General features: G+C 51.6%; 1 protein-coding gene across 4 annotated transcripts in view; it reads left to right on the top strand.

The window, feature by feature from the left end:
* TTLL1 (tubulin tyrosine ligase like 1) overlaps positions 1-21,453 on the top strand; it is a 41,489-nt gene extending 20,036 nt beyond the window's left edge. For all 4 annotated transcript variants that reach the window (XM_003905658.2, XM_009217435.1, XM_009217434.4 and 1 more), the window contains 5 exons: positions 6-114; positions 5,296-5,439; positions 8,221-8,307; positions 13,882-14,045; positions 21,192-21,453. In XM_003905658.2, the coding sequence (XP_003905707.1) occupies positions 6-114; positions 5,296-5,439; positions 8,221-8,307; positions 13,882-14,045; positions 21,192-21,321 (634 nt within the window). In that variant the 3' untranslated portion in view covers positions 21,322-21,453. The remainder of the gene's footprint in view (positions 1-5; positions 115-5,295; positions 5,440-8,220; positions 8,308-13,881; positions 14,046-21,191) is intronic.
* The last annotated feature ends 362 nt before the right edge of the window (positions 21,454-21,815 follow it).

Here is a 21,815-nt window from a genome sequence, read left to right on the forward strand (position 1 = left end):
CCTAGGTATAAGCTTGGGTTTTGCCGGTTTTGCACAGTGAAATACACCCCGAGTACCAGTGAGCTGGACAACATGTTCGTTCATCTCACCAACGTCGCCATCCAGAAACATGGGGTGAGTGTGTCCTTTCATTTGTGCTTACAGAAAGGGACTGACTTTCAGGCCAGGCACGGTGGCTCACGCTTGTAATCCCAGTGCTTTGGGAGGCCGAGGTGGGTAGATCAATCTCCTGAGGTCAAGAGTTGAAGACCAGTCTGGCCAACATGGCGAAACCTCATCTCTACTAAAAATATAAAAATTAGGCCGGGCGTGCCGGACGCAGTGGCTCACACCTGTAATCCCAGCACTTTGGGAGGCTGAGGTGGGCAGATCACCTGAGGTCAGGAGTTCGAGACCAGCCTGACCAACATGGAGAAACCTTATCTCTATTAAAAATACCAAATTAGCCAGGCATGGTGGCACACGCCTGTAATCCCAGCTACTCAGGAGGCTGAGGCAGAATTGTTTAAACCCGGGAGGCAGGGGTTGTGGTGAACCGAGATCACGCCATTGCACTCCAGCCTGGGCAAAAAGAATGAAACTCCATCTCAAAACAAACAAACAAACAAAAAAACAACAAATGAACTTCCATACCTTTTACCATATACAAAAATTAACTCAAAATGGAGTATAGATCTAAAGTAAAATTTAAAACTATAAACCTTTTAGAAGAAAACCTTTGTATCCTTGAATTGGGCAATGGTGTTTTAGATAAGACACCAACAGCATGATCTGTAAAAGAACAAAGTACTAGGTTGAACCTCATCAAAATTTAAAACCCACGATCTGGCCAGGCGTGGTGGCTCACGCCTGTAATCCCAGCACTTTGGGAGGCCAAGGCGGTGGATCATGGTCAGGAGATGGAGACCATCCTGGCTCACATGGTGAAACCCCGTCTCTACTAAAAATACAAAAAATTAGCTGAGCGTGGTGGCGGGTGCCTGTAGTCCCTGGCGTGAACCCGGGAGGCTGAGCTTGCAAGCTTGCAGTGAGCTGAGATTGCACCACCGCACTCCAGCCTCGGTGACAGAGCGAGACTCCATCTCAAAAAAAAAAAGATTAGGCTGGGTGTGGTGGCTCATGCCTGTAATCCCAGCACTTGGGAGGCCAAGGCGGGTGGATCACCTGAGGTCAGGAGTTCAAGACCAGCTTGACCAACACAATGAAACCCTGTCTCTACTAAAAAAAAAAAAAATACAGAAATTACCATGGTGGCTGGCGCTTGTAATTCCAGCTGCTCGGGAGGCTGAGGCAGGAATCACTTTGAACGGGGAGGCAGAGGTTGCAGTGAGCCAAGATAGCACCATTGCACTCCAGCCTGGACAACTGAGCGAGACTCTGTCTCCAAAAAAAAAAAAAAAAAGACCAACTTTGTGGATTTCTTTCTTCTATTTTTGCAAGAACAGGGTGAGTATAGGAGTGATACTTGAAGAGTAACCTGGTCTAAGGCCTGGCACTGATGGGACTGGGAGGCTCTAGGCATCAGGCGGGCTGGCATGGGGCACATCAGCTGAATGCCCGGGGCTGCAGGGAGGCACCTGGAGAAAGAAGGCGGCAGGCTCAAGCCCTGCCTTTCTAGTTCTGTGGCCTCGGGCAAGTCAGTGTAACTCTCAGAGCCTCAGTTTCTCCATTTATAAAAGGAAGTCTTAGTATTACCTGGCGGGACTGTGGGAGGATGTCATGAGGTGACTTCTGTTTAGACTGTCCCTGAGGTACCCTGCCTCGACTTACAGTTTTTCAAGTGTCCAGTGGTGTGAAAGCGACATGCATTCAGTAGGAACCGTACTTCAAGTACCCATGCAACCATTAGTTTTTCTTTGAGTACAGTAGTCAATAAATTACCTGAGGTATTTCACACACATTATAAAATAGGCTTTGTGTTAGATGATTTTGCCGAACGTCAGGCTATTGTAAGTGTTCTGTGCATGTTTTAGATAGGCAAGGCTATGATATTCAGTAGGTTAGGTGTATTAAATGCACTTTTTTCTTTTTTCTTTTTGAGGTGGAGTCTCACTCTGTTGCCCAGGCTGGAGTGCAGTGGCGTGATCTTGGCTCACTGCAACGTCCACCTCCTGGGTTCAAGTGATTCTCCTGCCTCAGCCTCCTCAGTAGCTGGGATTACAGGCATGCGCCACCACGCATGGCTAATTTTGTATTTTTAGCAGAGACGGGGTTTCCTCCATGTTGGTCAGGCTAGTCTCGAACTCCTGACCTCAGGTGATCTGCCTGCATCGGCCTTCCAAAGTGCTGGGATTAGAGGCGCCTGGCCAAGTGCACTTTCAATTGATGATATTTTCAACTTGCTTTGGGCTTATCTGGACATAACCCCACCAAGGGGCCTCTGTATGCATTGAGCACCTATGTGAGTTGGTTCCCTTCTGAGTGCCCAGGACGCAGTGATAGGCAAAGCCTACCTTAGTACCTACTCTCATGGATCCCAGAACTTCCGGGGGAGATAGTCATCAACTAATCACCCTGATGAACATGAAATTACAAACCGAGCTGCTTGCTCTGAAAGTGAGGAACGCACATCTAGAAGAGCATGGAACAAAAGAAGCCCCTCGTCCAGTGGTTGGAGAAGGCTTCCCTGCAAAGTAGTGCTGGAGCCGAGATCTGAAGCATGAGTCGGGATGATCCAGAGGAGGCAGGGAAGGTTCCATAATGGTGGGTACAGCGTGTGCCGAGGCCGTTGCCAGAGGGAGCTTTACAGGGGCTGAAAGGACGCCAAGGTGGCGGGAGCCCCTGGCGTGAGGGCAGTGGATGGGGAGGGACTGGAGAGGCCAGCGAGGGCAGACACACAGGGCTTTGTGGGTCCGGTTCAGGTTTGGGGCTCTCATTTCACCCCAACACAAACCAAAAGTCTCGTTTCTTTATGAAAGACTCTTTCTTTGTTTGAATCTTCTTTGAATGGAAGCCTTGAATGCTCTGATCTTTTTTCTAATTTGAGGAGAAAGAGAGTGAGTATTGGTATGAAATATGCATTTCTGAAGAACCTGCTGAAGAGTTTGTTCAGACGAGGCTGGACTCGGTCCTCCGCCCATCACTTACCTCTGTGTGACGTGGGCAGCTCACCAGCCCTCCAGGCCCACAGCTGCCAACAGGAGCCAGGGGTTCACCTTGCTGGTGTTGGGATGACGATGGCCACCGTTTACCGGGGCCAAGTGGTTTCCACATGCGGCTGGCCTAACTCACTTCCCCTTCAGGTCTTCCTGAGAGCAAACCAAGCAAGCGTCAGTTTTACAAATTTTATTTTTTATTTATTTATTTATTTTTTTTGAGACGGAGTCTCACTCTGTCGCCCAGGCTGGAGTGCAGTGGCCGGATCTTAGCTCACTGCAAGCTCCACCTCCCGGGTTTACGCCATTCTCCTGCCTCAGCCTCCCGAGTAGCTGGGACTACAGGCGCCCGCCACCTTGCCCGGCTAGTTTTTTTGTATTTTTTAGTAGAGACGGGGTTTCACCTTGTTAGCCAGGATGGTCTCGGTCTCCTGACCTCGTGATCCGCCTGTCTCGGCCTCCCAAAGTGCTGGGATTACAGGCTTGAGCCACCGCGCCCGGCCGTGACAAATTTTATTTTTTATTTATGTCTTTATTATTATTAGTTTTTTTAGACAGAGTCTTGCTCTGTCACCCAGGCTGGAGTGCAGTGGCGTGATCTCGGCTCACTGCACCCTCCGCCTCTCGGGTTCAAGTGATTCTCCTGCCTCAGCCCCCCGAGTAACTGGGGTTATAGGTGCGTGCCACCACACCTGACTGGGGTTTTTAGTAGAGATGAGGTTTCACCACGTTGGCCAGGCTGGTCTCGAACTCCTGACCTCAGGTGATCCTCTCACCTTGGCTTCTCAAAGTGCTGGGATTACAGGTGTGAGCCACCATGCCTGGACTGTCTTTTAAAATGTGGTTAATTCTCCTTTTATCTGCTTTGAGTCAGTGATGTTTGCTCGAGCAGTTAGTAGGCTGATTTTGTTTTAGTTCATGGTTCTCACTTTATACTTAGAAAATGAAATTACAGTCTCCTAACAATGTAATACATTTGGGTATTTTCTAGCCCTTTGCCTTCAAAGGCAAGCATTGTATGGAGAATTAATTTTCAGGGATGGCAAAACAGGAAGAGCTCAGAACTGGCTCAGAACGTATGGGCTGGGGGCCCAGCCCAATCCCAGCCCAGGAGGAAAGCTCGGCCAAGTAACTGCTTCTCTGAGCCCGGCCTCCTCTGTGAAATGGAATGATAATGGCAACTTCTCAAGGTTGTTGGAGAGTTATGGGTGTGGTGCTTTTACACTGCAGTGTGCAGCCCAGGCGCGTCTTAGGCTGGCTTCCCCAGGAAAAACTGAGGTAGAAGTCAGCAAGCTGATGTTGCTGCAATGGAGGCCTCCGCCCACCCCGGGGTGCTGTGGAGCGGGGGTGGCCCTGCAGGGCTGTCCTGGAGGGAGCAGGGCCTGACACATGGCGTCAGCCAGACATGGTATGCTGTTGCCCTTGGGGAAGGCTTTCACCCTGGATTAGGCAGCTCCCTCAAGCCAAGGGCACTCCCAGTGAGGGTGGGTCTCAGCTGGAAGAACGAGTGCCTTGGTCTTGAAGGGTATCCCGGCAGCACTCCACAGCCTGTGCTGTGAGGCATAAATGATTAAGCCCGAGAGTCTTAGGGAGATGAGCATTTACAAATACCCACGTAAGGCCAGGACGGTGACTCACAGTGCAATGAGCCGAGATCATGCCGTTGCACTCCAGCCTGGGCGACAGAGTGAGACTCTATCTCAAAAGAAAAAAAACCCCACATAATAGGAGGCCCAGGCGGCCGGGCACAGTGGCTCATGCCTGTAATCCCAACACTTTGGGAGGCCAAGGCAGGAGGATCGCTTGAGGCCAGGAGTTCACAACCAGTCCGGGCAACATAGTGAGACCTCTTCTCTAAAAAAATTTAAAAATCAGCCAGGCATGGTGGCACGTGCCTGTAGTCCCAGCTACTTGGGAGGCTGAGGTGAGAGGCTCGCTTAAGCTCAAAAGGTCAAGGCTGCAGTACACCAAAGTCATGCCACTGCACTCCAGCTTGGGGGACGGAGTGAGACCCTATCTTAAAACAAAATGGAAAATAGCTGGCCCAGATCTCCCTGGGGTAAGGGTCCAGACGTTTGCCTTGTTGCTGCATGCCCACACCCAGGGGGCACTCCAGAAATGCTTGGGGGATGCAACGGTTCCACGGGGTTCCTCTGGGGTGCATAACCTGAGGGATGCCTGCCCGCTTTCCTGTCACCAGGAGGACTACAACCACATCCATGGGGGCAAGTGGACAGTGAGCAACCTGCGGCTGTACCTGGAGAGCACCCGCGGCAAGGAGGTGACCAGCAAGCTGTTCGACGAGATCCATTGGATCATCGTGCAGTCCTTGAAGGCTGTGGCGGTGAGTTTGCTGTGGGCGGGGGAGCCAGCTCCCAGGGCATGTTTGGGAGTCGGGGGGCTTGCTGTTCTTGTTAAAAATACCTGTTTTCAGCTGTGCACAGTGGCTCACACCTGTAATCCCGGCACTTTGGGAGGCTGAGGCAGGCAGACCACCTGAGGTCAGAAGTTTGAGACTAGTCTGGCCCACATACATGGTGAAACCCTGTCTCTACTAAAAGTACAAAAATTAGCCAGGCGTGGTGGCATGCACGTGTAATCCCAGCTACTTGGGAGGCTGAGGCAGGAGAATAAGCTTGAACCCAGGAGGAGTGGAGGTTTCCAGTGGCCCAGGAGATCACACCACTGCACTCCCAGCCTGGGTGATAAGTGAACTCTGTCTCAAAAAACAAAGAACAGGCTGGGCACATTGGCTCATGCCTGTAATCCCAGCACTCTGAGAGGCTGAGGTGGGCGGATCACCTGAGGTCAGAAGTTCAAGACCAGCCTGGCCATGGTGAAACCGTATCTCTACTAAAAACACAAAAAATTATCTGGGCATGGTGGTGCGCACCTGTAATCCCAGCTACTCAGGAAGCTGAGGCAGGAGAATTGCTTGAATCCGGGAGGCGGAGGTTGCAGTGAGGCAAGATGCGTGCCATTGCACTCCAGCCTGAAGCCAAGAGAAACTCGATCTTCAAGATTAGCTCCAGTCTAGACAACAAAACAAACTCACAATATAAAAAGCCTGTTTTGATGTTCTTGCCGCCTGCACGTCTGCCAGAGGCTGCGGTTTTTTCGGGGAGGGAAAGGGGCCAGCTTCCAGCCCAGTGCCGCCCTGGGGTGAGCTGGGCTAGCCTCTCAGGTGTAGCCACAGGCCCCGGCCCCTTCACTCCTCTTATACCCACTAAGTCAATAATAACTATTTTGACATAAAGTGATATATTGGAGATGGACTTCCAGCAGCCTTTTGTCTGTAGATGTCCTGACTTTAGTATTTCATAGGTATTTTGTACTGGAAATAGCATGCCTCTTCTTTTTTTATCTTCTCATTTTTTGTTTATTTGCTGGTTTGCAGTTGGCATTCGTGTTTTGCTTTACAGTGTTAAAGCAGGTGCACGTCTATTTTCAAGGAAGAGGAGAGAAACGAACATTTGAGCACCAGCAAGCTGGCTACTATTAGTATTTCCCGGGCCGGGCAGTGTGGCTCACGCCTGTAATCCCAGGACTTTGAGAGGCCGAGGTGGAGGATCACGTAAGCCCACAAGTTTGAGACTTGTGGTAACAAAGCAAGACCCTATTTTTTGTTTTGTTTTGTTTTTGTTTTTGAGGCAGAGTCTCATTCTGTCACCCAGGCTGAAATGCAGTGGCACAATCTTGGCCCACTGCAACCTCCAATTCCCTGGTTCAAGCGATTCTCCTGCCTCAGCCTCCCAAGTTCCTGGGATTACAGGCATGTGCCACAACGCCCAGCTAATTTTTGTATTTTTAATATAGACAGAGTTTCACCATATTGGCCAGGCTGCTCTCGATCTCCTGACCTCATGATCTCCCCACCTCGGCTTCCCAAGGTGCTGGGATTACAGATGTGAGCCTCTGCACCTGGCCAAGACCTGCTTCTTTTTTTTTTTTTGTGAGACAGATTCTCGCTCTGTCACCCAGGCTGGAGTGCAGTGGTGCGATCTCGGCTCACTGCAAGCTCCGCCTCCCAGGTACAAGCAATTCTCCTGTCTCAGCCTCCCGAGTAGCTGGGATTACAGGCATGAACCACCACACGCCGCTAATTTTTTGTATTTTTAGTAGAGACGGGGTTTCACCATGTTGGCCAGGCTGGTCTCGAACTCCCGACCTCAGGTGATCCACCGCCTCAGCCTCCCAAAGTGCTCGGATTACAGATATCAGCCACTGCACCCAGCCAGGTTTCTTTTGTTTGTTTGTTTGTTTGAAGTGACAGATTCTTGCTCTGTCACCCAGACTGTAGTGTAGTGGCGTGTTCATGGCTCACTGCAATTCACCACTCCTCATGGCACTCTTCTTCCTCCCAGCCTCCAGCCGTCCCGAGTAGCTGGGACTGCAGGCACATACCACCACACCCAGCTAAATGTTTTATTTCTTGTAGAGGCGGGGGTCTCACTGTGTTACCCAGGCTGGTCTCAAACTCCTGGGATCAAGTGATCCTCTCACCCTGGCCTCCCAAAGTGCTGGGATTACGGGCATGAGCCACCGCACCCAGCCTCAGGTGATGTTATTTATGTATCTGGAGAACAGTTAATCTAATGTGTATCTAGGTGAAACGGAATCAAAAATTACAAAGGAAATTCAAAAATTTGTATATAAATGGATTTACTTTTGACACTGGGAACAGAGGTTAATAGTCTGGCACCCGGATCCCTAAGGGCCTGGGAAGGGGTGACAGGCAGCCTGGGGGACAGTTTGTGTTTGTCTGTGATAAGCCTGCACAGACCTTCACTGCAGGTTCTGGGCTTGGAGCTGGACACCCGTCCACTCTGATGACAGTGTCACGCCGGCAGAGGGGTTGGGTGCTAGTCAAGCCTCTGATGAGTGAGATGCAGAGATGCCCGTTATGGTTCCATCAGTTCCCTCTATCAGGCTGAGGGAAGTGTCCAGTCTCTGAGCTCTGCGGGAGGAAGAGGGAGAGGAGGGAAGGAAGCGTTTGTGGTGGAGGGTGGGAACCCTTGCTGTGGGAGGTCGGGACCGTGGGATGATCCTGCTTGTTTCTGAGGCGTTGGTCTCGGCTGCGCCCTTCGATGCTGGCCGTGTCACCCACTGGTCACTCTCTCTCCAGCCGGTGATGAACAATGACAAGCACTGCTTTGAATGCTATGGCTATGACATCATCATTGACGACAAGCTGAAGCCCTGGCTGATCGAGGTAACCACGGGAGCACCCACACCCGGTCACACCACACACCACCCCCGACGTGCTTCTGCCCCGACCCGGGCCCAGCGGACCCCCAGGCCCTGGATGTTTCTCAGGCCAGGCAGGAAAGGGACCGATGTTCAGGTTTGATGGTTTGCTGATAGTTAAATTATAAGCACATTCCTGCACTGCTCCCCTCCCGGAGCCCAGCCCACGACAGGGAGCTGTGGCGCATCTCACGTGAACTTGGTGGTGACGACACCTCCAGGGTGCCTCTGGGCCAGTCCATCCTCCCTCAGTCCTGCACCCTGTCCCCCGGGTCCTCCCCTGCCCTCATGGATGACAGTGTTCCCGTCTAGGAAAGCAGCTCACAACCTTGGCAGCCCTTGGCCAGCAGGAGCACGCTCCTGAGGGAAGGAATGCCTCTGCTGTTCTTCGGCATCTATGAAGGTCGAGTTTGGAAGTGGATTCCTCTGCCTCTTTCAGTGGGTGGAGAGGATGTTATGGTGGCTGTCTGTTTAGCACTGCCTCCTGACACCAAGCCTGGCTGGTGCGACCTCAGCCACAGTGGGCGCTGGCACACTTATCAGAGGCCCCAGCTTCAAACCCACCTTGCCCAACTGTTGCCCTGGAGCCAGGAGGAGGAGCTTCAGGCCTCCGAGGGGACAAAAGAACTCCGGCTCTATTGGTTATTGGTTCATCTCCCCGCATGCCCTCCCGACGAAGTTCATTTGCCAGTGCACTGCTCGGGCCCTTCATCTCGGTCACATTTTGAGCCAGGACACCTGAGTCCACAATAGCAGTTTGTAGGGCGTGGTTCCCTGTGGGTAGAGTCATGGGAACCCCTGCAGGAAGCTGCTGGAAAAGCCAAGTGAGCTGGTTCCATCGTGGCATTTTCCAGGCAACTCCTTATGCCGCCAAAGCTGTGTGTGTGAGCGGAGAATAGATCGTCAGTGTTTGTACTTTCTTGTCCTCCATGTTAAACAGAATAACTTGAGGCCGGGCGCAGTGGCTCACTCCTTTAATCCCAGCACTTTGGGAGGCCGAGGCGGGTGGATCACCTGAGGTCAGGAATTCAAGACCAGCCTGGACAACATGGCAAAATGCCGCCTCTACTAAAAAGAAAAAAATTGGCCAGGTGTGGTGGTGCGCACCTGTAATCCCAGCTACTGGAGAGACTGAGGCAGGAGAATCGCTTGAACTTGGGAGGCTGAGGTTGCAGTGAGCTGAGATCGCGCCACGCGCCACTGCATTCCAACCTGGGTGACAGAGGGGAGACTTTGTCTCAAAAAAAAGAAAACAAACCAAACAAACAAAAAAATAGAGTAACGTGAATGGAAGTCTCTCCTGCATAAACTATGATCTTAATTGTGAACGTTACTTTTTTTTTTTTTCTTTTTTTTTTTTTGAGATGGAGTCTCGCTCTGTCACCAGGCTGGAATACAGTGGCACAATCTCGGCTCACTGCAACCTCCGCCTCCTGGGTTTAAGCAATTCTCCTGCCTCAACCTCCTGAGTAGCTGGGATTACAGGCTTGTGCCATCATGCCCAGCTAATTTTTGTATTTTTAGTAGAGACGGGGTTTCACCATGTTGGTCAGGCTGGTCTCGAACTCCTGACCTTGTGATCTGCCCGCCTCGGCCTCCCAAAGTGCTGGGATTACAGGTGTGAGCCACTGCACCCGGCCCTACTTCTTAATAACAATTCTGTTTTTTTGTTTTGTTTTGTTTTTGTTCTTTTGAGACGGAGTCTCACTCTGTCGCCTAGGCTGGAGTGCAATTGCGCAATCTTGGCTCACTGCAACCTCTGCCTCTTAGGTTCAAGCAATTCTCCTGCCTCAGCCTCCTAAGTAGCCGGGACTACGGGTGCATGCTGCCACCTCCGGCTAATTTTTTGTATTTTAGCAGAGACAGGGTTTCACCATGTTATCTAGGCTGGTCTCAAACCCCTGAGTGCTCAGGCAATCTGCCTGCCTTGGCCTCCCAAAGTGCTAAGAGGACAGGCATGAGCCACCATGCCCAACAATTCTTTTTTTTTCCTTTTTTTTTCCTTTTTTTTTTTTCTGTCTCGAGACAGGGTCCCACTCTGTGGCCTAGGCTGGAGGCAATGGCATAATCATAGCTCACTGCAGCCTCCAGCTTCTGGGCTTAAGTGATTCTCCTGCCTCAGCCTCCCAAGTAGCTGGGATTACAGGCATGCACCACCATGCCTGGCTAATCTTTTTTTTTTTTTTAGAGATGGGGTCTCACTATGCTGCTCAAGCTGGAGTTTTTTTGTGTGTTTTTTGTTTGTTTGTTGTTTGTTTTTTGAGATGGAATTTCACTCTTGTTGCCCAGGCTGGAGTGCAATGGCGCCATCTTGGCTCACCACAACTTCTACCTCCTGGGTTCAGGCGATTCTCCCGCCTCAGCCTGCAAAGTAGCTGGGATTACAGGCATGAGCCACCATGCCTGGCTAATTTTGTATTTTTAGTAGAGACAGGGTTTCTCCATGTTGGTCAGGCTGGTCTCGAACTCCTGACCTCAGGTGATCCACCCATCTTGGCCTCTCAAAGTGCTGGGATTACAGAGTGAGCCATCCGCGTAGCCGCTAGCTGGTTTGAACTCCTGGGCTCAAGTGATCCCTCCTGCCTTGGCTTCCCAAAGTGCTGGAATTACAAGTGTGAGCAACTGCTCCCAGCCTTTTTTTTTTTTTTCGTTTGAGGGGGCACATATCCAGGTTTGTTACATGGATATATTGCAGAATGCTGGGCTTTGGGCTTCTCTTGAACCCGTCACCCAAATAGTGAACATAGTATTCAATAGGGAGTATTTAAACCCTTGCCGCCTTCTTCTCTCTCCCCTCTTTTGCAGACCCTAGTGTTTTGGGTATTTTTTATTTTTATTTTTATTTCTTTTTGAGACCAGAGTCCCCTGCCTTGTATGCGTAGCAGGCTGGAGTGCAGTGGCGATCTGGCTCACTGCCAGCCGCCTCCCGCCTCCCCACCAGGTTCAGAAGCAATTCTCATTGCCTCAGCCTCCCAAGTAACAGGATTGCCAGAGTAACTGCCACCACACCTGGCTAACTTTTTGTATTTTTAGTAGAGATGGGGTTTTACCATGTTGGTCAGGCTGGTCTCGAACTCCGGACCTCAAGTGATCCGCCCACTGCAGCCTCCCAAAGTGCTGGGATTACAGGCTTGAGCCACCACGCCTGGCCTGGGTTGTTTTTTTTTGGTTTGTTTTTTGTTTTTAAGAGACCAAGTCTCGCTCTGTGGTCCAGGCTGGAGTGCAATGTCACCATCATTGCTTGCCGCAGCCTTGAACTCCTGGGCTCAAGTGATCATCTCACCTCAGCCTCCTGTGTAGCTGGGACTAGAGGTGTGTGCCACTCTTCCCAGCTAATTTTTTTTTTCCTTTTTGTAGAGATGGGGTCTTGCTGTGTTGCCTAGGCTAGTCTCAAACTCCTAACTTCAAGCGATCCTTCCACCTCAGCCTCCCAAAGTGCTGGGGTTATAGTTGTGAGCCACTGCACACAGCCTAAAACAATTCTTTTTTTTTTTTTTTTTTTTTTTGAGTCGGAGTCTCACTCTGTTGCCGGGATCTCGGTGGCGCAGTCTCGGCTCACTGCAAGCTCCGCCTCCCGGGTTCACGCCATTCTCCTGCCTCAGCCTCCCGGTAGCTGGGACTGGCCCGCCACCTCATGGCTAGTTTTGTATTTTTTTAGTAGAGCGGGGGTTTCTACGTGTTATGGGATGGTCTCGATCTCCTGACCTGGTGATCCACCGTCTTGGCCTCTCCCAAAGTGCTGGGATTACAGGCTTGAGGCACAGCCCGACCAATTCTTTTTTGTTGTTTTTTTTTTGAGGCGGAGTCTCACTCTGCTCGCCCAGGCTGGAGTGCGAGGTAGTGCGATCCTGGCTCACTGCAGCCTCCACCTCCTGGAGTTTAAGCGATTCTCCGTCTCAGCCTCCCGAGTAGCTGGGATTACAGGTGCCTGCCACCACGCTTGGCTAATTTTTTAAAATTTTTAGTAGAGATGGGGTTTCACCATGTTGGCCAGCCTGGTCTCAAACTCTTTTGAGACCTCGTGATCCACCTGCCTCGGCCTCCCAAAGTACTAGGATTACAGGCGTGAGCCACCATGCCTGGCCCCTAATAACAATTCTTAGTCTTCATGTGTTCATAATAGGAATTACAGTATTATGGTATATTACAGTGGTCATTTTGAGGACAATGAGATCTGTGCAATTCTTTGGCACAGTACATATTCGGTACCCTGCTAGCAGCATAGACAGGCAGTCTGACTGGGAGAAACCTGAACAGCTTACAGATTTGCTCCCTCTAATCCCCCATGACCTGAAACAACTAACCGAGGTCATTAGAACTGTGCCTAAAATGTGAGTAAATAAGTAGTGACTGGCCGGGCACAGTGGCTCACACTTGTAACCCCAGCACTTTGGGAGGCCAAGGCAGGCAGATCCCTGAGGTCAGGGGGTCAGACCAGCCTGACCAACATGTAGTGAAACCCTGTCTGTACTAAAAATACAAATATTAGCGTGGTGGTAGACGCCTGTAATCCCAGCTACTCAGGAGGCTGAGGCAGGAGGGGTGCCCGAACCCGGAGGTAGGAGTGGCTGTGAGCGAGATCGTGCCACACTCCAGCCTGGGTGACAGAGCAAGACTCCATCTCAAAAAAAAAAAAAAAAGTAGTGACTGAGGGCCTATGGGACTCTCCACAGAACAAAGTGAATGTCTCCATTTTAGTGTGTGGATTTTGTGACATTACTTAGCTTCTCAGAGGCCTTATGGGACCACCTTGCCATGTGTTGATTCATCATTTGACTCGGAATGCTGCTTTACTGATGAGATATTACTCTCTTCGCGAAAAGGAGGCCCATCGCTTTTTACTTAAACCCACACTGCCGCTTGGGCAGGGTCATTTGGTTCGCTGATTCTAACAAACCGCTGGGGGGCTCTTGGTACTTAGGACAGAAGCAGTCACACAGGTAGGCACTGATAATGTTTCTGATGTACACTGGCCCAAAATGTTTGTGTGATTGCTGATTTGTAGATCCTAATTCTAATCCCACCTTTAAGTATTACTTATATTTCACTGACCAGCTAATAAAAGTGGATCACAAAGTGCTTCCTAGCAAGGTGCTCTGACGATATTAGATAGTAGCAATGTTAAATAACTTGCCAGGTACAGTGGCTCACGCCTGAAATCGCAGCACTTTGGGAGGCTGAGGTGGGAGGATCACCTGAGGTCAGGAGTTCGAGACCAGCCTGATCAACATGGTGAAACACCATCTCTAATAAAATACAAAAAATAGCTGGGCGTGGTGGTGTATGCCTCTAATCCCAGCTACTCGGGAGTCTGAGACAGGAGAATCGCTTGAGCCCAGGAGGCAGAGGTTGCAGTGAACTGAGATTGTGCCACTACACTCCAGCCTGGGCAACAAGAGCGAAACTCCGTCTCAAAAAAAAGAAAAAAAAAAAAACTTGACTACAGTGTGCAGCAGCCAGCATCTCCTTCTGCAGTGCACGTTTTCATTCCAAAAGAGCAGGAGACACAGCTGAGGAACGTGGGTCTTTTGTCTCACAGGTGAACGCGTCCCCGTCTCTCACGTCCAGCACTGCCAACGATCGCATCCTCAAGTATAACCTGATTAATGACACCCTCAACATCGCCGTCCCGAACGGTGAAATCCCAGACTGCAAATGGAACAAGTCGCCCCCAAAGGAAGTCCTCGGCAATTACGAGATTCTGTAAGTCTGCGTGTGACTGTGCGCTTGTTCTTCTGTGTTTCCTAATGGCATGTGCCATAGCCCAGCTCGGATTTCTGGGCATGTGTGGATTCCCCTTATTTGGGCAGAACGTTTCATTTACTAATGACATTATGGGATAGATTGTGTTGTAGCGGAAAAGCAGTTTGTTTATTTATTTTACTATTATTATTATTTTGAGAGGGATTCTCACTCTGTCGCCAAGGCTGGATTACAGTGGCACGATCTCGGCTCACTGCAACCTCCGCCTCCTAGGTTCAAGCAGTTCTCCTGCCTCAGCCTCCCAAGTAGCTGGGATTATAGGCATGTGTTACCACTCCTGGCTAATTTTTGTAGTTTTAGTAGAGACAGGGTTCACCATGTTGGCCAGGCTGGTCTTGAACTCCTGACCTCAAGTGATCCTCCCACCTCGGCCTCCCAAAGTGCTGAGATTACGAGCATGAGCCACTGCACACAGCCCAGAAAAGCAGTTTGGGTGCTAAACTTGATCATTGTGGATTCTCCTGCTTATGCCATACGTGTGGTGCACTGATCACGTGCCAGGCCCCCGTTGGTTGCCAGGATAGCTGGAGCTGGCTGGATGGAGTGCCTGTTTCTCACAGGTCACTGGGGGTCATTCCCTGGCTTTGCCACATAGAGCTGGGTGACAGGGAGGAACTCAGTGCAACTGTTTGAGCCTCAGTTTGTCCACCTTTAAATGGGTATAATAAGCCGGGTGCAGTGGCTCACGCCTGTAATCCCAGCATTTTGGGAGGCTGAGGCAGGCAAATCACCTGAGGTCGGGAGTTCAAGACCAGGCTGGCCAACATGGCGAAACCCCATCTCTACAAAAAAAATAGGGATATAATAAGATCTATCTTACAGAGTGGGAAGGAAATAGCTAACTTTCGAGGGCTGGTCATGTGTCAGAAACTGTGCAGAATGCTTTACACACAGTATCAATTCCTTTCCCCAGTAATATTTTGAAGTAGGTAAGACTATTAGCTCCATTTCACGGGTGTGGAAACAAAGGCTTAGACCGGTTCCACGGCATACTTGTAGTGACGAAAGTGGGAACAAAGTGAGAGCCCATCAGGAGTGTGGTGGCTGAACACAGTATGGTTCATTCATTCTGTGGTCTGTGAGGTGGGCTTTAAAAAGATTGAACTGGCTGGCCGCGGTGGCTCACAGCCAGCACTTTGAGAGGCTGAGGTGGGCAGATCATGAGGTCAGGAGTTCAAGACCAGCCTGATCAACATGGTGAAACCCTGTCTCTACTAAAAATACAAAAATTAGCTGGGCATGGTGGTGCGCACCTGTAATCTGAGTTACTCAGGAGGCTGAGGCAGCAGAATCACTTGAACCCGGGAGGCGGAGGTTGCAGTGAACCCAAATTGCACCCCTGCACTCCAGCCTGAGCAACAGAGTGAGACTGTCTCAAAAACAAAAACAAAAGACAAAAAAAGATTGACCCAGAGCTACACTGTGGGGCTTGGGAGGTTGCCTGGGAAAAACACACTGCAGAAAAGGGTGTATAGTTTATTCTTTGTAAAACATTGGCCTCAGAGTCCCCTGTGTGTACATACAGTGATGTGTGCAGTGGCTTACATGCGAATGCATGAGCAGGGAAACGTGGAAGGACACACATCATGTTGTTGGCATCGATACTGCGGTCGAGTGGGTGTGGAGGGAGCCAGAAAAGAGGGAAACAGACGGCAGCAAAAGGCGGAGGAGTAGGTGTGTTAGGATCACAGTTACATGCTTCTGTCAAAGCAAAAATGTGCGTTTCATTTAAATTTTTAAAAAACAAAAGAAGAAAAATGTAGTGAAATTTACACACACACATAAGAGACCTCAGGCTTGCAGCTGGTAGGCGCTGCTGGTGGGAGGATTTGAACACGGGCCCAGGACTCTGGAGCCCACGCTCAGCTGGCTCCTGCCTCTGCTGTGGGTGATGTGTGGTGTGGATGTGCATGTCCCAGCTCATTGTCTGGGACAGGAGGAGCAGGTGGAAGGGGAGTTTAGATGGAAGTACGCTGGGCTTGCTGGCAGCCTCGGGGCCTCTACAGGGTGGTGGCTGTGAACTTCAGGGGCAAGCAGTCAATGTGTGTGGTTAGCTGTTCTCTCGCTCCATGGTCAGCTGCCCAGGCTAGGTACAGGGAAGGCAGAGGGTTGGGAGGGACCAGGGTTGGGAGCTTGTGATGGCAAGAGAGAGGGCAGCGGGGACAGGGAGAAGGCGGGGGTGGGTGGCAGTCCGGCAGGGAGGAGGGTTGTTGGAGTCGGGCACTAGGGAAGTGGGCTGGGAGGAGAAGGGGCAGTGGTCAGGGAGTGAGCCTTGGAGATAATATGAGGGGTGATGAGGTTTGGGGACTCCCTGGGGATGGGACTGAGATGGAGTAGAGGATGGGGGCACCAGAGGTCAGGGAGTTGGGGCTTTCATCTGTTTGGTCATTGCCATCACCTGCCACCATGAACTAGGAGCCTGGCTCTCCAAGGGATCTGGGGTGGTGACCTGGAGGACTGGAGGTGACTGTGCGAGGAGGGAGGTAACTGTGGTGACCAGGCCTGGAAAAAGCTGGGGGTTTTAGAGAGGAGGCCGCTCCAACCGGGAGGATGGTGGGTGGAAGAGAAAGCAGCCTCCATACCAGGAGCTGCGGGGGAAGCAGCGTCTCCCAGGAGACTCAGGAGCCCGTTAGAACAGGAAAGGGAAGCGGAGATTGAAGGACAAGCGGAGGGCAGTGGCAGGTGCGACGATGGGCAGAGAGTTCTGGAGCCCACAGAGGGCGATTCTGGGGATGGGGTCAGACTGGGATTGGCAGCCTGGGAGGTGAAGGGTAACATCAGGGGTGGGGACGGCAACTGCAATGGTGGCCTTGGGGGCTGGGTCCTGATGGTCCCTGTGCTGGAGGACCAAGGGGGTCTGTGAGGGTGCACAGGGGTGGGGACCGTGGCGGGGAGACTTGTCAGTAGCATGAGGACCTTGGGGGGTTCTCTTCAGTCCAGCTGAGTGAGGGTGGTGGGGAGGCTGGCTTGTTGGGAGTGTGTGGAGCCTGAGACCTGTCCAGCCCGTGGCCTTCTTGAGGGAGAGGACCAGACTTGCCATCTCCAGGCTAAGAAGCAGAGGCCAGGCCAGGCATGGTGGCTCACACCTGTAATCCCAGCACTTTGGGAGGCTAAGGCAGGTGGATCACCTGAGGTCATGAGTTCAAGACCAGCGTAGCCAACATGGTGAAACCCTGTCTCTACTGAAAATACAAAAATTAGCCAGCTGTGGTGGCGGGCACCTGTAATCCCAGCTACTTGGGAGGCTGAGGGCAGGAGAATGGCTTGAACTGGGAGGTGGAGGTTGCAGTGAGCCAAGATCGTGCCACTGCACTCCAGCCTGGGCAACAGAGCAAAACTCTCCTAAAAAAAAAAAAGAAAGAAAGAAAGAAAGAAAAAAAAAAAAAACCAGAAAAGAAGAAGCAGAGGCCAGCGCCTCACTGCTTTTAGTTGAAGAGACAATAAGGTGACCCCCCTCCCTGATCCAGCCGTCCTCCCCCGGCTCCTGAGGGGTAATGGAAGGCTATTGTGTAGAGCTGATGGCTTCTAAACGCTTCCAGTCCCAGTCAGGGCTCGCTTCCCCTAGGCCTTCAGATGATCAGAGAACCTCAGCTCCATTTTCAGGTGCAGCCACCTGCAGCAGTAGCAGTTGGTGCTGACTGCGAGGGCCACGTCATCTGAGTGGTGCCGCCCGTCCATGCCAGGTACTCTGTGTGCCCACAGCAACCCCTCAGAGCCCAGCAGCATCTAGTGGAGGACACTGGCTGCATGAGGTCACTCCCAGCACTTTGGGAGGCCAAGGTGGGCAGGAGGCAGCTGACGTGCCCCAGGCCACGCCATTGGCTGTGGCCCCACAAGGCCTGGCACTTTGCATCTGCCACCTGGAGGTGGACCCTGTTCTGAAGTTGCTGGCTGTACTTTTACAGCCTTTAAAAAACCCTAATAGTGACTAGATTCTTTCTGTGAAAACCCGGAAGAAAAGCCTGCTAGAACAGGAGCTTCGAAGGACTATCTTGGCTCTGATTCTCCTCTGCGTTGGCTCAGTAGGTGGCCAGACCACCCCTGGGAACAGCACATCCCGGTGCCAGCTGCTTGCCAAATGCTGCTTTCTGTTTGTTTTGTTTTTTGAGCTGCACAGATCAGCACAAGTGCTCCGTGAAACTGGTCACCATATGTGGTCTTTTTCTCCATTCATTCAGTACATTCCTATCCACCAGCCCCTGAGCAAGCTGCCGGGGGCAGCCACGAACCAGACGGGCGGTCACTGCAGCCCCCTGGCCACTGAGGCAAACATGGAGGGGCAGTGGAGTGATGACATTTATGAATGTGGAGTCCCCAGTGGGTCGGGGTATCTGATCCTGTGGAGACGGACCAGGGAGGCATCCTGGAGGACCTCCCACCCAGGCAGATTCCAGAGTTCCGGGGGTGTCCTGTCTGGCTTCCTTGTGTCATAGGGACTGTGGCTGTCTCTCCTTCGAGAGCCAGGGAGGAAGCAAACCCGTGTCACTGTCCTGACAGCCCCACCCTGGTGCAGAGCCTGGATGCTTGTGGTGTCTGCTGCACAGACAGAAGTCAGAAAATGCGGCCAGGCGCGCTGGGTCATGCCTGTAATCCCAGCGCTTTGGGAGACCGAGGCAGGCAGATTGCTTGAGCTCAGGGGTTCGAGACCAGCCTGGCAACATGATGAAACCCCATCTCTACCAAAAATACAAAAAATTAGCCGGGCATGGTGGCATGTGCCTGTAATCCCAGCTACTTGGGAGGCCGAGGCATGAGAATCTCTTGAACCCAGGAGGCAGAGGTTGCAGTGAGCCGAGATTGCACCACTACACTCCAGTCTGCATGACCATTTAAAAAAAAGTAGTCAGAAAATGCTTTCTTCCCTCCTGCTCTTTCAGTCCCAGTTTGCCACCAGAAGCACAATGTAGAAAATGCATTCTTTAACCTCAGAAGTTTCTCTTTTTTTTTCTTTTTTTTTTTGTGATGGAGTCTTGCTCTGTTGCCAGGCTGGGGTGCAGTGGCGTGACCTCGGCTCACTGTAACCTCCGCCTCCCTGGTTCAAGCGATTCTCTTGCCTCAGCCTGCCAAGTAGCTGGGATTACGGGCATGCGCCACCACGCCCAGCTAATTTTTGTATTTTTAGTAGAGACGGGGTTTCACCATGTTGGCCAGGATGGTCTCGATCTCCTGACCTCATGATCCACCCACCTCAGCCTCCCAAAGTGCTGGGATTACAGGCGTGAGCCACAGTGCCCGGCCTCAACCTCAGAAGTTTCTAACCAATACTACATTCAACCTGCAGACTCTGGTTTTGGTAATAAGCTTATCATAGAAATCTACCTTTTTCCAGAAGTCCACAAGATTAGCACTCAGGATCTGGGTACCTTTTGTTTTTGACATAAATACCTACATACAACCGAAGGTCCTGGTCAGGATGGCCGGCACAGCACACCGACGGATGTGCTTTTACCGGGGCAGAGATGCTTTCCACACTCCTCAGCTCTGTGGGACAAAAAGCTCCGAATTAGGAATCAGAAGCACTAGAGGTCTTTGGGAGGCCGAGGCGGGCGGATCACCTGAGGTTGGGAGTTCGAGACCAGCCTGACCAACATGGAGAAACCCCATCTCTACTAAAAATACAAAATTAGCCGGGCGTGGTGGTGCGTGCTTGTAATCCCAGCTACTCAGGAGGCTGAGGCAGGAGAATCGCTTGAACCCAGGAGGCGGAGGTTGCCGTGAGCCGAGATTACGCCATTGTGCTCCAGCCTGGGCAACAAGAGCAAAACTCTGTCTCAAAAAAAAAAAAAAAAAAAAAAAATATATATATATATATATATATATATATAAAAGAAGTCCTGGAGGTTAATCCTACCTCTGCCACAGACCGGCTGTGGGACCCTAGGCCCTGAGCAAACCTCTAGAACCCCAGTTTCCCCCCATAGGAAGCAAGTCCTGGTGCTGCCGCCCGAGTTGGGAGGGTAATGTGAGTCACCGTGGAGGGGCGGCCCCGTTCCCCGGAGCCTGTTCCCTGCTGCAGCCTGCAATAGGTGCCGGCAGCAATGACCGTGCTCCAGGAACCCGGGAGAGAAGGGCCCCGCCACTGTGGGAAAGACCCAGGACTTGCCCATTGCTGTGACCGCCCCGTCTGGGGAGCTGCAGCTGCTGTCCACCTCTTCTATACACACAAGTTCAGGCTGTTTCCTGCACTGTTGCCTTCTTAGCGCATGCAGCCTGAGGATGCATGAACTTTAATTGGGAAACAGGCAGTTAAAGAAAATGGGGGCCAGGCACAGTGGCTCACACCTGTCATCCCAGCCCTCTGGGAGGCTGAGGCGGGCGGATCACCTGAGGTCAGGAGTTCGAGACCAGCTTGGCCAACATGGGGAAACCCCGTCTCTACTAAATATACAAAATTAGCTGGATGTGGTGGCACATGCCTGTAATCCCAGCTACTCGGGAGGCTGAGGCAGGAGAATCGTTTGAACCCAGGAGGCAGACGTTGTAGTGAGCCGAGATGGTGCCACTGTATACAAGCCTGGGCGATAGAGCGAAACTCCATCTCAAAAAAAAAAAAAAAGAAGAAAATGGGGAGGGGTGGCGTGGGTCACACTGGCAGAGTCTCTAGCTGAGTGTGCACTGTGGGCCTCTCTGCCCTGGCCTCCCCTGGCCGGTGCTCATGTGCTGCTCCCATCTGAAATGGAGTTAGTCTCCCCAGCCTGCAGGTGCCTTGTGTGAAGCATTTCCAGCCAGGCAGTCTCACCTCTGTACCCTGGGCTGGTTCCGTGTCACCTCATTCATGTTGTCTTTGGAGTCCTTGCCAAATTTGACCTGGTGACCTGTATAAAATGTTAGCTTCTGTGGAGAGAGCACTGTCCATAATAACAACTTAAGGTTATACACATAGGCACGGTGGCCTTGGGGAGCGTTTGCTGGGCTGCAAAAGCCACCAGGTGGGCTGGAGCCAGGTGGGAGGTGGGCGGGAGCTGGCAGGAGCCAGGGGGCCCCCTCAGGTCGCTTCTCTGGGTGATGTTGCATTTGGCACACAGCAGCCTGGTCTGTTGCCTTTGAAAGAGAGCCTGCCATGATCCTGGCTCTTTCTGTCTCCAGGTACGATGAAGAACTGGCCCAGGGTGATGGGGCCGACCGGGAGCTGAGAAGTCGTCAGGGCCAGTCTCTGGGGCCCAGAGCAGGCCGATCCAGAGACTCGGGGAGAGCCGTCCTTACCACCTGGAAGTGACTCCCACCCGGACCTTATCAAAACTACTCACTCTACCCGGGCCCCTGCTGAAGCCCTATTTTGAAATTTCCCTTTTCTAGAGCTTTTTTCCTTTCCTAAGCCCTGTAAATAAATGAAGGCACTTCTTTGGAAGATTCTGTAGTCTGTTTGACTATTGCAAAAGGTACTAATTCATGTGGCTGTATAAAACTCGCATTTTTTGTTTTTTAATTTTTTTTTTTTTTTTTTTTTTTGGAGACGGAGTCTCACTCTGTCGCCCAGGCTGGAGTGCAGTGGCCAGATCTCAGCTCACTGCAAGCTCCGCCTCCCGGGTTTATGCCATTCTCCTGCCTCAGCCTCCCGAGTAGCTAGGACTACAGAAGCCATGCACCTGTGACTAGTTTTTGTATTTTTTAGTAGAGGCGGGGTTTTCACGTGTTAGCCAGGATGGTCTCGATCTCTGACCTGCATTACGTCCAGCCGTCTCGGCCTCCCAAAGTGCTGGGATTACAGGC

This window comes from Papio anubis, chromosome 16 (assembly GCF_008728515.1).
Source record: "Papio anubis isolate 15944 chromosome 16, Panubis1.0, whole genome shotgun sequence".
NCBI classification, from domain to species: Eukaryota; Metazoa; Chordata; class Mammalia; order Primates; family Cercopithecidae; genus Papio; species Papio anubis.